Source organism: Lagopus muta, chromosome 2 (assembly GCF_023343835.1).
Source record: "Lagopus muta isolate bLagMut1 chromosome 2, bLagMut1 primary, whole genome shotgun sequence".
Classification (NCBI taxonomy): domain Eukaryota; kingdom Metazoa; phylum Chordata; class Aves; order Galliformes; family Phasianidae; genus Lagopus; species Lagopus muta.
Genome location: NC_064434.1, coordinates 7,055,358 through 7,071,207, shown reverse-complemented (window position 1 = coordinate 7,071,207; position 15,850 = coordinate 7,055,358). Strand labels below are relative to the sequence as shown.

The following is a 15,850-nucleotide window of genomic DNA, read 5'->3' as shown; positions in this document are numbered from 1 at the left end:
GTTTGTCACCAATCGATATAGCGGATGCGTATTATCATTTCCTAACAAAAATACACAAAAGTGAAGTTAGAAGACAATGCTTTTGTTTTCGCAATGTAAATAAAATTAATTAGTTAAGTTGAAGGCTTAAAATATGTGGTGAAATGTGGAGTTGCTGTGTGTCTCTGTTGGGAAATGTGTAATGCCAGATTATTTGCAAATAAAGTAAAACGTGGGAGAAGTGGAGAACCAGTGGAGAATATCCGGAAAAGTGAGCTGATATGATTCTTCTTCTTCTCTAAAAATGCTTTGGGAATATTGGAATACATTTTTATTCCACCAGCTCTACAAGAAGCAGAGTATCACCTGTGCTTGCAGAGTATCCCCAAAGAGCTGAATGATACTCCATGATACTCCATGATACTCCATGTGCACTGCAGGCAACCTTTACTTAAAAGAAAGAGGGAGTGGGAGGCTTGGAGTACTTTTTAGAAAATGGAGATGAGGTGAACTGTGTGATTGCTGGTGTGCTCTCGAGATCCTCAAAGCTTTTTTGTGCATGTTTGTGAATTCTTAAGGTGTCCCCCTGGGCTAAATAACCTGAGACATCTGACAGTGAGTTGTGTGGTTTAAGATCACTCCAGAGATCAGTGAAACCTCTTTGACTTCAAATGGTTTAACAGGTTATTTAAAAACACCTCAAGCATGCTCAAATATGCAACAGTAGATGCAGGTGTTGAAAGTACCTGAGGTGTCTGGAGATCTTTAGGCTGGTGTTACCTGCTCAAGTCACTGTGGTATTTTGCAAATGTCAGCGAGCTGAATGCAGCATGGCACGTGATTGAACCTGATCAACACCCAAGGCAGTGTTGGCATCAACCGTGGCAAGGGAAAGGGTCATTTTAGGATAATATTAATAGAGGTGAAGCAGGCTGGATACTGAAATCTTGTCTGTTCAGAGGTACGGAGTGGGGACCCGTAGCTCATCTACTCAGCTTAGCCCTTGCCCTCTTCTGCCTGCCTTTCTCCTATGAATAAGCATTGAATCCAGCCCCAGTTTCCATTTATTTGTAGCCCACATGTGCTGTGAGGTGACATGAGGTTGCTCCACTTCTGTTCTCCCAGTATGTGGAGGCAGCAGATGTTCCTTCAGAAACACAATCCACAAGTCAATGTTACTCAGATAGTGGAGCATCCCAGGCCTTTCCCACTGCACATTTCTGGTAAACCGTCGTGCACCAACACCTCTTCTTGCATTTGGAGCTCTTAGAAGTTTGTTGCTGTTGAGCCAAAGTCCTACAACAGCAAGTGAAGCCAGGCTGCATCCTTGCAGTGCCTGCCTTTCTGCACCTAGACCATTGGCTGACTGCTAAAAATACATTTCTTGCCCAGCTTCCTAAGTTTGGTCCTATTTAGGAAGATAGCAGTAGGCATGCTGAAGCCAGTGATTGTAAGTAAACCTAATTATCTCATCACTGCATCTTAGTTCATGTTGTGTCTTCATATCAAGGCGCTAAAATACAGCTTTGCTGGTACTCTGAGCAGTCTGTATCTGTACCGGTGTAATTACAAGTTTTGATTAGTGCTTCTGAATTTTTTTTAAAAGAGTGTTTCTTCATTGACACTACTAAATTCTAAAACCTACTGAAAACTATGGGAACACACAGGACAAAGATCTACGAGCATTTCTGGTTTCTAATCCACGTGTCCAGTTCTTCCCCATATTATTCACTATTCAACTGAAATGGGACAACCACAGAGCTAAGAGTGCAATAAATATATGGAAAACAGTGTTAGCAGCATCTGCACGTTTCTATTGCTCTCTTTGATGTCTTAAGTTTTGTTAAAATACATAATGAATCATTCCCATGTTCCCAAAGGTAGGCCCACCAGGCCCTCCCCTGGAGCACACTTGCCCACCAGGACATTCCTCAGCCTGCTGTCTCCTGTGTCCTCAATCCAGAGAGTGCAGACATCCCTGCCCCATGATAACAGCCCCATGCCAGAAAGTCTGATGACATCCAAGACCTTGCTGCTATATCTGCACCTCAGCCTCCCAAGCTGTGTGGAGGATCAGACTGCAGTCTCACAGCTGCTGAGGGACACGGTCTTATCCACAGCTGTGCCATTCTTGAGCTTGTCTGCATAGTTTCAGGGATGGGAAGAGATACTATTAAAAGCAGATTTAGCTTCTGTTAACGAGTCTCCTTTCTCCAGTGTGCTTCACCATGTGAATTGATGTCCTTCCTGCAGCCTCCTGTGCCTGCAGGGACACCTCTGGTTGCAGCCGAGTCAGGACTGGTGGCACACTGGCGTTTCTTCCTCCTTCTAAAAACGTTTGGCTGGTTTTGTTTCATAACCTGTTTCTATTTGGAGCATTGTTTTCATGCCACTTTTGTCTCTGACGGTGTGCTTTACTGGAAGGCAACAAAAGATCTTTAAGCAATCGTGGATGGGAAGGCAGAACTATGGTAATTGACCACATAACGTACCAAGAGATCTGAGAGCCACAAAACACATCACAGACAGCATGCTGTTGTTACGAATTGAGCACACTGGCAGGTTAAATTATAAACCCCATGTGAAGTGCACCTACAGCTCAAGGATTGTCTTTGAGTGCATACCCCTTCCTGCAATGACCCGTCTTGAGAAGAATAGAAATACTTACGTGTTTTCCTACGGCAGCAGCAGAAGAGAATGATGTTATGATATTATCCACTTGGAGAGAAGAGTATCTTTTATCTATTATTTCCTTTACATTTACTCTGCCTTTTAATCTCAAGAATGCTTGCTGTCTTGGACAAATCTCATTTAATGTTTTCCAGCCTGAAGTAGATTGCCGTGTCTGACAGCCCCAGCATTTGAATTTTGGAAGGGAAAGGAGGTTGTATCTCCAAAGCCTCAGTTCCCATATTCCCAGTCCTCTGTCCCGTAGGACCTGGCGTGACACCCAAAAGCGTTGACCAAAAACATGCTTTTGCTAAATTAGGGTCCCCCAGCACCTTGCATTATTACAAGGTTCCAGACAATCAGTGGATGGTCTGTAAAGCTGGAGACTCCTGGGTGCTTTCACAAGGTTACCAAAGACAACAAAGGAAGGGCGGCGAGGTGAAGTAAGGTTGCAGACTGAAGGTGGGCATCCACGCTTAGTTGGTAGTTTCCAAGCTCCCCGTATCTGTCTAAACCTGTGGCCTCCATGGTAACAAAAGAGAAGTAAAACAGTGTTTTCTCTCTACTCATGCCTAGAGGGGTGTCTCTTGTGTCTTTCTGCCATATCTACATCAGGATCAGGACACTGTGGATTTCTCCCTTCTTGAAAGAAGCAGCAGAGCTGTCTCTGTGTCTCAGTCCCAGGCTCACTTTATACCAATTTATGAAATTGCAGCTAAAGCCAGAAGTACTAAAAAGACAACAGATAGACAGTGTCTTGAAAAATTGATGAGAATCAGGCACGTTTGCCTCTCAAAAGAAGAAAGAAAAAGCGTATCAGTCTGCTTATTTGAAAAGAAAAAAAAAAAATCACTATAAAAATAACCAAGGGGGTTTCCCTCTTTTACTTTGACAAAAAGGAACGTGCAGTCAGTGATTCAGTCTCCTGAGAAGTCGCTGCTTCTGCCTTGAGGGAGCCCCAAATAATTTCCCTGTGAGATTTGGGAGTTGAGCTCTTTTTTTTTTCTTTTTCTTTTTTTTTAATGTGATGGTTTTATTCTCCTGCAAAATAGTGCTGGTGGGAGGGGGAAAAAAACAGCCAGGAGAATGTGATAATTAAATATGGAGAACTTCTGATGAGTGTCTTAGCTGGAAAAAATGTCACATATGCAAGTCTGATTTGGAAAGGGATGCAAGACGGGTTGTTAGGACAGATAAGTCTTTCTGATGAATTATAGTGGCTTAGTGGCACTGAGAAGAAACTGAATATTCCTTGTTCTATTTTCTGGATGAATTAGTTTCTTCCCATCTGTTCCCAAGGATCAGTGACATTTTCCTAATGCATCTGTGTTTTTTGACATATGCCTGTAGATACTGAGAGTAATAGGAGCCCAGCTTACCCCATAACGTGTTTTGTCTGCGCTGCAGGCCCACACCTCCCCCAAAACCAAACCAGACAACACCACAGCCAAGCTGGAACAGAAGAACACCATAAAATCATTGTTATTTTCCTTCCAGTTTAGTAAATTCAACCCCCAGTTAAGGAAATTACCACTCTTCTGGACACGTCCAGCAATTTCTGCTTAACTCCGGTCAAATTAAATCTCTCGTTAAATATTTAATGGAATCAGATGGTTATAAAAGTACCTCAGGGTTACAATGCCAGCCGGGCAAGAGGTAAGAAAATGCCAAAAGTAAAGCCAGCAGGGTTGATTTGAGCCCACTCCTTTCGTTGTTTGTAAAAGAGAACAGAGGATCCCAGACATGGGAGGAACACTCAGAGCCCTTGGATGCTACATGGAGGCTGTTAGCAGTGAAGTAAAAGCACTGTAAGGATGGAGCTCTCCCCTCCAGTGTGTTGTCCTGCATGCCCCATCCTTGACCAGCAGCATGACATTACGGCTGATTCCCCACTGGTGATGCAAGAGAGTTGTCCTTTACTGAGCATACACCTACCTGCATGTTTTGGAGACGCTTTCTATAACTACTTACAGAGAATTTGTATAGGAACACCAAAGGATGTGTCCCCTAGCACTAGGACAATCGTCTAGGAAATGCCTGCTCTGAAGGGCTGCATTTTTAGAGGACTAATTGTGAGACATATTTTCACTCAAATGAAGCAATGTACTCCCATCTTTTGTTCCCAGACGCTGCTGATTGGTTTCACTGAAATGCTGATGAAAAAAAACTGTATCGCATTAAGACAGACACCATCATGAGAAATTTCAGCCCAACTGGCTCCTGGTTAATAACGTGCATATGGCGTGATAGCAGCATACGGGACAAGTCAACTAATTAAATTACAAGGATTTTATTTGATAAATTATGCTTAGTTCTACCAGTTTTTGTAATAATGCTTCCGCTAACACAGAAGGTTTAAAGCATCCTTGGAAATTCTGATTGAGCTTAGGATAAGGCACTTCCTTAATTTCACAGCTCAGCTTCGCACGGTTCATTGCTAATATACAGGAATGTTTGGAGATATTTCTCACATCTAAACAGAGAAATGCAGGTGAATTTATGAGACAGAAGGGGAGAAAAAGTTGGGTCTCAGAAAGCCTTCTGGATTGTGTGGGTGACCTTCCCATGAGCTAAAGTAGAATACAGAGGAGAATCAACTCTTGAATATTATTAAGTGGGACTCTGCACTGTGGGATTCTTCTGTACTTAGCTACTTAGGAAGCATCTGGGTTAAAATTTGCAGCAATTCAAAATTCTGAAACAACTTGACATCTTAATTTCATATGTAAGAGTGGTGCTTTCACAGTGATTCCGTTAGGCTTTGCGAGAGGATAATTGTACTTTCCCAGTTTAGAGGGAGGTGTGTACTGGGGAATGAAGGACTGATGAACTTTAAAAGTGCCTTTGAGAACTTTGAGAGAGAAGAACAAAAGCAGGAAAGATTTCCTCATTTTTCTTTCCCTAGCCTTGGAGGTTTAGAGAAACGTGACTTATCTATAAATAAGGGGAATGTATAAATAAAAAACAGTCTCCAAACCTGAGCCTAAAACTGATCTCAGTGTTGCTTTCCATTGACAGATAACAAATATGCTCCTGCAGTCACTCTCAATGGGTTCATCTTTATTCTTGGAGGAGCTTATGCACGAGCAACCACCATCTATGACCCAGAGAAAGGCAATATTAAAGCAGGTCCCAACATGAACCACTCCAGGCAGTTCTGCAGGTGAGAAAAACCCTTCAAATTGAATTACCAGTGCCTTAGTATTTTCTGCTGCTAAATAAACTAATACTGCCTAATAGTGAAGGGGAAAGGTGAGTACCGTCTGGGGATTTTCCTCTTCCTCGTGTTTAGGGACGCAGCATTTTCCAAAGTACTCTTCCAGCACCCTGTTATGGTTCTTGCATCTCCTCATATTCAGGCACCATGGATCAAGGGAGGGAAATGCCTTGGGCTTCTGTAGCAGACCACAGTCACCCTGATTTGCTCAGTTTGCCATGCGTAAGTGGAGGAGGATCAGTACACGCTATATTAGACTGCCATCATGTGGGATTGGTTGTTTGCTAACTAGCCAACAGAGACCTGAAAGGAAAGAATACTGAATAAGCACCACACACTGATACTAATTATTATTTATTATGTATCTTTGATTGCTTTTCGGGCTCACTGCTCTGATCCCAGTCACAGGTTTAACAAACTTCCCAAACTGGCATACGAAAATAAAACTTGGCACCCATCACAGACACTGGCAGGACTTAAAGGCCTTTTCAAAAGTATTACGTTACCATTACAGAGAGCAGAGGTTGGCAGCTCTCAGGCAGTGCTCAACGCCAGCCCCTCACAGAGCAGTTACCGGCCGAGCTGTCCATGTCGTGCTGGCAGCCATCACGTGCTTGGCGAGGGCTTGGTATTTATTTCCATGGCAGCAGCATCTCAAGGCACTGAGCAAAGCTATGGTTGGAGGGGTTGTGTCCCCTCCATGGGCGTGGATGGTGCCATAGGGCAGCTGCAGGGCCCCACTCCTTAATGCAGGGGCTTTTCAAACATCTGCCCTACAGCTGGAAAACACCTCTTTGGTTCAGTCTTCTGCTTTAGTGTCTGTTTTCTTCAAAGACTGAAAACCATAAATAAAAGACAGTATAGCTAATAGCATCACCACCACAGTTCAGAACCATAGTCACAAGATTTTGGGATCATAGCCCTAGAGAGCAAAATGTAACATGAGGGACCGTTGCGCATTTTTGTTCCATTCCTGTATCTTAGTAGAGAGAGAGATGCACTGCTCTTTGAACATCTCTATTCTGTAAAACATAGCAAATATCTGTTAATTAGGCATCTGTTTGTAACACACCACGAGAGAAATTGCTTAACTGCGGGTGATTTCAGCCAGGGAATGTGAGCTGAGCATCTCACATGACCACTTCCAGAGATTTCTAACATGGAGGAATGCTTTGTCTGCACCCAGCAGAAAGCAAACCTCATGATTGACCAAGGAGGGTTAACCAGTGACTATTAGCTGCTGTTTCAGTGCCACAATGGTGTTCCCAATAGACTGGCTTGGCTTAAGCAGAAGGTGGCACCCATCAATAAAAAGTAACTGCAACATTTTTAAATATTTTCTTTTTGTTCCAAAGCCTAAAGCAACTGTCAACATGGTGGACCAGAAACCTACATTTACAGTGGAATAGTCACCACTGACAGAAGCAGTTCAGTGCATGCATCCTGAATAACAAAAAAAAAAAATCATTTCTGAAATTATTAAATCAAAAGGAGACATGAAAGCTGCAACAAAAACAAACTAAATCAATATACATGGAAATAGGGGAAATGGGAGCTTAGCAATAACAAATACAAGAAGTACAGGTTAAAAACAGGCTGCTGATAAAAGCAGCTGAGGGAATCAATGGGGTGCTGAGAGCCAAGAGGAGAAAAAGCAAAGCACTTTTAGTGTGTCGTTTTAGTCAGTTCTAAATACGTAGGTCGCTCCAAAAGTAATGCCTCCTAGTTATTTCCACATGGAAATTGCAGCAAACACAAAGAGCACACTAACACTTTTTGATAGAGCAAATTGTCAGCTACCAAACGCTATTTTTCTACACAGTCACCACATTAGCTGTGCATTTTTACAAGCGATGAACAAGAGCCTGCATGCCACACTCATGAAAATCAGCATCAGTGTTCCACAGCTGCTGTGATGGTTTTGTTGCTAGGAAAATGTTGCCCACACAGTCCATCTTTGATCAGCCCAAACACACAGAAGTCAGAAAGCACCAAATCCAGATTATACGGTGGGTGTGGTAGGGCAGTCCAGCCAAGACTTGCAATGTGGCAATGTGTTCCCCAGTCTTCCAACTGATACAGGATCTGGCATTATCATGTTGCAAGAGAAAGGTTGTCTTCTTCTCTGGTCTGACTTTGGAAGTTCCAATCTTTAGCTTAGTCAGTGTCACAATGTTACAGTCAGAGTTGATGGTTTGTCTGGGTTCCAGGAAATCCAGAAAGATCACCCCTTTCATATCCCAGAAGACAGTGCACATCACTTTACCTGCAGAGAGCTGCATCTGGAGCCTTTCCTTTGATGAGGAATTCATGCTGCCACACCAAGAACTGTTTCGACTCCAGCTCATACTGTTGACACCACATCTCATCACTGGCAATGATATGTTCAGGAAATCATCACCTGCACCCTCATATTGGGTCAGTAGGTCCCAACAAACTTGCGTACAGAGTTCTTTCTGTTCCTGTGTAAGCATTCATGGGACCCACCCATGGCACACTCTTTGCAATATCCCAACATTGCCACGATCATTTTCAACGCACTGAGGTCAACATTCTGCTTTGTACACAGTATCCTGATCATCATCTACCAATGTATGTGGATGAGCTGATTAAGACACTCTTCATTTCGTGGTGTTACAGCTGTGCATGGCTGTCCTGAATGTGGCTTATCTTTTGTGTTGCTGTCACCACTGCTGAAATGCACCAACCACCACCTCTCTGTGCTACATTCAGTGTTTGGTCTCCTTAACTGTTCAACAAGTGGGTGCCATTCTGCCCACATGGAGGAATCAGTGACACAGCTTTGCTTCATACACACTTCCGTGTCAGGCACCATTCTGTCCAACTGCCTCTCTGCTGCCATGTGTCACAAGGCAACAAATTGTGATGGGATATTGGTGGGAAGGTTCAGCCTCTACTGCCATTCCACCAGCATCCTCTGATGTCTCTGCAGCCTCTGATGTCGTGAGCTGACATAATGAAATAGGAGACATTATTTTCGGAGCCGACTTCATAGATGAGACTGCTGAAGTAGCAAAGTGTAAACTGAATGATCTGACGGATATTTTGTGCTTGCATTTGGACAGAAGCAAGCAGCTTTGGTTCCATCATATACTGTGAATGGACCAACAGTGAAAAAGGTCAGAAATTAAGTAGTCAAAGCAGGCAAGCTGGTCGTGGTTCACCCAGGCCCCTTTACAGCCTTAGCAGAGAAGCTGTTTGAACCACCGCTGTTGATTTGTAACAGCTCTTACAATTCAGGGGGATTCAGGTGGATCAGGGCACTGCCGAAGTGTTTCCCATGTTTTGAAAAAGGTGAAAGGCAGATTTTTAGTGTGGCAGTTAATTTTGCAAAGAATCAACAGCAGGCTAAGTGGTCTCGCATTTAGCCTGGTGTTGGTCCTTGGATGAATAGCAGAGAGGTTAATTTGGGATTTCTTCAGCAGATAACTAGATACTAATAATTAAATGAACAGCAATCAATGTGTTTTCCTGGAAAACGGGACTTTGTCAAGCAAACCTTCTGTCTTTCAGTTTTGGGGTGGGAGTTGGGTTCTTTGTTTTGTTTTTTAATAAAACACGCCTGGCTGCTCAAGACAACTGTGGAGCTGTAATATACTGCGATTTCTCCCAGGTATTTGGCTGGTATTACATGGAATTAACAAGGCACACATTAGAGAGATTAAATCTGCTTCACTGACAGATCTCAAAATGTAGTTGTTAATGAGAAGATATCATTGAGAAAGGCCATCAGCAACAAGCATTAAATCTTCTTCAGTGCTAGGTAATATTTCTACCAGCGATCCAGGTAATAGAAAAACTCCCCTGGTAAGGTTGCAGGTGGTGTAACATTTGGTGGGGTTACAAATACTACAGAATTAGCAATATCTGCATGTCCCAGTTAGGCAGTCTCAAGCTAGCAGTGGTGGTGCAAATGCAAAGCAATGCATTTAAGAAGCACAGTTGCAGCTGCACCTGCCCAAACTCCCTTTAGAAAGCCACGGAGGAGGAGCTAACAGAGGCTGCTCAGAGCTGCACAATGTGAGCTCTCACTGCAATGCTGTGGATAAAAGTCAGTGTGATACTGGATGTAGCATATGAGCTGTAACAGAGGAATGAGAACAAGTTGGGAAGAGGAAGCAGTGCTGTATTGCAAACCGTAGGGGCTGGAAGGGACCTCTGGAGATCATCTAGTCCCTAGAGAAGGTTGCACAGTAAAGCATCCAAATGGGTTTGAATTGCTCCAGAGAAGGAGATTCCACCACCTCTCTGGGCAGCCTGTTCAAAGCTCTACCACCCTCACAGTGAAGATCTTCGTGTTCATATAGAGCTTCCTGTGTTGCAGTCTTTGCCCATTGCCCCTTCTGTCACTGGGCACCACCGAAGAGAGCCTGGCTCATCTGCTTGACTGCCATCCATTAGACATTTATAAGCATTGCTAAGATCCTCCCAGCTTTCTCTCTTCACACAAAATATATGAATTTTTATACGAATTTTAAGGAGTTATAAAAGAAAAGCTGAGAGGTGACTCAATCACTGGGAGCAAGTGGAAGAGTTTTCGGTCTCAGCAGATGAAGGCACAGTGGGTTACAAGGGCCAGAAAGTGACATTATGCATCTGAGCCTTCCAGCAAGGCACTACACTACCAGCAATCAGACAGCGAGCTGCCGGGGCCGAGCACACCAGCACGGTGTTTGTATGAGAAGATTAGATGTGCTCCCAACAGAGAGGCTGCCTGGGGAAAAGTCTGTGGCCTTATACACAAACTGAGAGTGACTGCGCGCTGACGTCCCTCCAGACCTCAGTCTCTGAGTCTACAAATTCCTCATTCCTCTCATTAGCCAGGATCACAAAAACACGCTTTAAAAGCAGCAACATAAACAACTTAAAAATTAACCGTGTGCTATTGATCTCCTCTCAACAGGAATCACACACCACCAAATTTGCTGGGAAAATCTTGACCGTATCACCTCTGTTCTTAGCTGCACTGCTTTTACATGATAAGTGGGATTGCTTAGACAACGGGGAAGATAAATGCACGTGGTATTCCCTGCGTAGCACATGTGAAAACAGAGAGGTCCATTGGAACTGTTTTAATATCCAGCTAAATTGCTCTTAATGAAAAACTAAAAATAAACAGCTCAAATCTCCAGCTCACGCCTCTCCTGAGCACCCAGTTTCAGGTTGAGCCTGGCCTTGTGGAAGTGGGTAAGAATCTTTCAGATTGGAAAGGAGCACTAAGACCATCAAGTCCAACCACCTACCACCAATGTTGCTCACAAAACCATATCCCTCAGTGCCACGTCTCCATGTTTCTTGAACACCTGAAATTCGCGTTGACCTAGAATCAACCCATTGAGGGATGCTGCCAAGCGGGCAAAGCGTGCTAAAATGCCATGGCCCATGTCTTGACTGGGCACCTTGAAGGGTACGTGGGGGCCTGAGCTGGGCAGCCTCCCTGTGTGGGTCAGGGCTGTTCCTTCCTGCAGTGCCCTTCAAGGGGTTATTTTTCCACAAGCGAAAAGAATACAGAATGTATGCCAGCGTATCATTAAAAATTCCGTCTCCTGCTTGCTTGGAATGCAGGCAGCGTGCACACAGAAGTGCGCTACAGCGATCCTCCGCGGGGGAACGGCGGCAGCGTGGTGGTGCCAGCAATAATTCCAGAGCAGCTAATTTAGTACCAGCAATTCCCAGTAGGTACCAGAAAAGCATTTTCTTCCTCCTCCTCCTCTGTTAACCAGCAAGATTTATTAGATTGGTTCTGCCGAATGGAAATCTTTAATAAAACTTAGAGTGGGGCTGAAAAGTACAACAAGAACAGGGTTCGTTTGTGGATGTATTTTATTTTTTTCCTCTCCTTTCTAAATAAGCCCTTGTTCTTGAAGCACGGTAGCTCCTGTGCTTGCTGATGTATGGCATTGGCTGCAGGCTGATTCATTTCCTTGTCGCTAAGTTTGCGGTGACCCGGGGTGCTGGCTGGGTCAGATCACGGCTCGTGTGGGCAGCTGCTCCCCAGTGATGTTATTACACAGCTCCTTAATGGCCACGCACGTCTCGAGGCCACAGATGCGCCGCTCTCGCAGCACGCAGTGCTTGCAGTTGGGCCAGAAGGGAAAACCTACATCTTGCAGCATGTCTGAAGGAGATGTGTGGCTGGGACTGCGTGAGGCAGACAGCTGATGGGAACTGCAGCACCAGGCTAATAGCAATGATGGCTGCAGCAGCTTGCGACACGAAGGATTTCTGTGTGCATTAAGGCGTAACTGATACATACAGAGCACTTGAGCCATTACTGATGTGCAGCGGGCTTTGGAATAAAACATTGCTGGTTTTCAGCAACAAGTAACAATGCCACACAATGGTTTTGGATCATTAGCAGGGGAAAGTGCTCACGGAGTACGGGAGAGTCTAACTGGAGTTTGGCCAAAACACTCACACTAATAATCCTGCTCCAAGAAGTGGCATGATAGCCTTCTAATTGCCCATGACTAATCTGGACCCTCGTTTATCCATCTCATTGTAAAGCTGACACCTCTGGCAGCCCGAGCTCGAGCTTCTTGCGCATAACAGCCCAGCTGCTGACTGACCACAAAAAGCTACGAGCTCATGACAGCGCTTCAGCACCCTGAGCACAACGATTCACCACCCTCCATCTCTCAAACACTCAATGGGACAGTCCACTGCGAAGCAAGAGCTGCCCTCCTCCGTTAGACCTTTGTGAAGACTGAGGGCAGGAAAGAAATTCATCCACTAATAAACACTGAGATTTTTCTCCGTCTTCCAAGCAAAACTCCATCGATAAATCTGATAATATTTAATAACGTTTTTGCATCTGTTTTGAATAAATCAGTGACTCCTTGGGCACACAGGCACAAGTGAGGCAGGAAAGGAGCTTTGTTTGCAGCCTCAGAACATATTAAGTCTTGGTGAATCAAAACAACATGCTAATTCAGCTGCTTCAAATCTGTTTCACAACTCCAGACAAGACAAGATTCTTTCTTCTTTTCTTTTCTAAGAGTTCCTGATAAGGCTGATGTGATCTTTCGTACTAAGCAGGAAATTTTAAAATAACAATAACAAACAAAATGAACAAACTTCGCTGGTACTCCCTCCACTTGGTGTTGTTGTAATGCCATCAATATTACGAGAGAGATGTGTGGGAGCTGGAGTTTCCAGGCATCCAACCTCACAAATGCCAAGAGCTGAGGCACTGATGTGGAATCACAGAATGGACTGGGACAGAACAGACCTTAAAGCCAATTCATGGCAGGATTGCTCCTCATCAGATCAGGCTGCTCAGGGCCCCATCCATCTTGGCCTTGAACACCTCCAGGAGTTGGACATCCCCAGCAACTCCATCAGGAGACTTTTAATGAAAAGCAGAGGGCTCACAACACCCTCCAGAGGAACAGTGCCACCAAACCATGGCAGCTCATTCCACCACTGGCTCTGTAGCCAGGGCTCCATGCTGGAGTGTGATACAGGGAGGGTTCACAGGGACATCAAGTGGCAGAGCAGACAGCAAAGCTGGTGATCCCATGTGATCAAATATACTTTTTAAAAAGCAAAGCCAATGATTCATTTTACCCATCAAGTTGTTGAATGGCCAGCTGTCACAGAGATCATCTCTGCCACTTGTTTGCTTAAGCTGAGACACTCACCATCCTTTCAGGTACCTCAGCCTCACTCAGATGCTCTTAGGATCACGGTGCGCAGCTTCACAGAGGTCAGCAGACAGGCTGGACTAGAGGTGGCTGTGTCAGGGGACAGTCATGGTGTGGTCCTCTGTTGTCCTTATGGTTTGGGCAGTCGCAGTTGCTACCTTGGGTGAGTTGGCTGCAGGGCGATAGGTGAAGGCTCTACAGCGGTAATTATCTGGGGAGTAGAAAAGAGGGCTATAATTTGCAAAATGCTGAAATATATTTTCCTGGAAGGCATGGATAAAGCGACCTCCATTCCAATGACGATTACCTTCACCCAGGGCACACTGCTGGACTGGAGCAGGTCTGGCTGCTCTTTAGCTGGAGAGGTCACTGCTCTGGAGCTGCTGGGGGTTTGTGTCTTCCACAGCAAGGTTACGTGGTGCGGAGCTTCATTCCTGCCCAGGTTCTGACAACCCATAATCATTTTATCTCTCAGTATTAATGGCACCGAGCAATAAACTTGCATCCTAATTATTGTAATTATTTCTTTCTTCGTACGTCAGCCTCGGTAATGATGGTTTTACAGCCGATGGGGTAGAAGGGAGAAAAGAAATATTGTCACAGTAATGAAGAGAGAGCAATGAGCATTCTCCTTTCCACTCACTTTCCTTAGGGTTTTGAAGCCCACTTGAGTTTCCTGCCCCCTAAAGTCCCAGAAATTAACAGTGATTGCCCTAATAATATTGGAAAGTAGCGGTAATCTAGGACTCAGTTTCTAATTGACCTTAAGTACCTGCCTCCTGCTTTAGCCCTGGAGGTGCCTGAATATCTCCACATCCCCTGCGCACGTAAGTATTGGCTGCACTCTCCAGAACTGCCTATTTCTTGGTAGCAGGAGGAGCTCCCAGGCTTGGCTCACATGCTAAGTGCTATGCCAGTCTTAGCTGTGGGAATTGTGTTTGGAAGGGGCTGAAGCTACTCTCATCACCATTAAAAACTCGTAGTCTTTCAGAGGGTAGAGTTCAGCACCCATTTCTTCCCCAAAGCATCAGCACCATCGTCAGAGGCTGCCGTGTTCAACTGCTGTTCTCAGGCAGCAGTCGTTGGTTGCAGTGCTGTGGCCCAGGCGGAGGATAAGAGCTGTGTTTGCCCACTCGCTGTCACCCCAAATGAAGAATCCAGGCTGAGGATGACCTGGGACACAGAGAGCCCAGGGAAGAGGTGCTGCAGGAACCGGAAAGGCCTCTGAGCTCAGAGCTCCCTCTGCCCATCTCTGTCCCCATCCAGACCAAGTTCTCCCTTCCAGCTTCCTTGGGCACAGGGCAGCAAGTACGAGACAGGCTCCTGCAAGTCACAGTCAGCCAGGGCTTGACGTCTGAGCTGGTGTGAGACATTGGTTTGCCTGTACCAGTAAATTGCAATTCAGCTCGGGATCCTCATGGGCACCATTCATCAGCACTGATGAAATGCCCCAGGCCCCAGCTTGCTCTCTCTTACCATTTCCCCTTATTTATGATTCTGCGTCCAGATCTTAGGGATGATTTTGTTTTTTTTTCAGACATGCATTTGGTTTTCATGCTTAACCCAACAAAGTTGCTGAATTCATCCATTTAATAATTTTTTCTTCTGCTTTTGTTGAGGAATAACAATGCAAGGACGGAAAAGCACATCATTACAGAACCACTGCAACAAAACTGTGCTGTAGTGCAGCCCGTTCCTGACACTGGGTCTTCCTCCATCCCACCCCAAAAATATCTTAGTCCTAAACGTGGTTTCATTCAGGATTTTCTGGGCAGCTCTGCCTGCACTCCCTCCATGCCACAAAGGATGCCAGGCCCCAGCACAGCCCTGCTGGCTCCAGCTCTGCCTCTTCTGGAAATGGATTTGTTCTTCTTCAGAGCCATCTTTCAGGATGACACTTGTTTTCGTCAAGTCCTTGTTCTTCCCAATTTCTCCCTGACGTTTCAAAAATAATTACCAGTGGTTCAGTAAGTTCATTAGCAAACTCCCTTAAGACCCTGGGCTATGTATCATCCGGCCCTGCTGATTTGTGGATAGGCTCTAATCAAGTACTTCAAGCCTCTCTCACCCTCCTCCTCCTTTCAGATTAAGTTATTTTGACAAGATTCTCATTATTTCCCATTTCCTGGTGGTATCCAGGGACTAGGCTTATTTGAGTCCTCACTGTTGTCACTGCGGGTTTATTTTTAACCTACAGCTCTGCTCCTTTCACAAGGACATCAGACTTTTGCATTCTTTCGAAACATTTTTTTTTCCAGTGCTGCTGTAATCTCAGTTCATCCCGAGTCTTAAAGAACTCTGGCTTTTGCCTTTGTCA

General features: G+C 44.9%; 1 protein-coding gene across 5 annotated transcripts in view; it reads left to right on the top strand.

The window, feature by feature from the left end:
* Positions 1-15,850, top strand: part of KLHL29 (kelch like family member 29) — a 403,476-nt gene that overhangs the window by 384,464 nt on the left and 3,162 nt on the right. For all 5 annotated transcript variants that reach the window (XM_048938075.1, XM_048938076.1, XM_048938077.1 and 2 more), the window contains one exon: positions 5,668-5,812. In XM_048938075.1, coding sequence (XP_048794032.1) covers positions 5,668-5,812 — 145 coding nt within the window. The remainder of the gene's footprint in view (positions 1-5,667; positions 5,813-15,850) is intronic.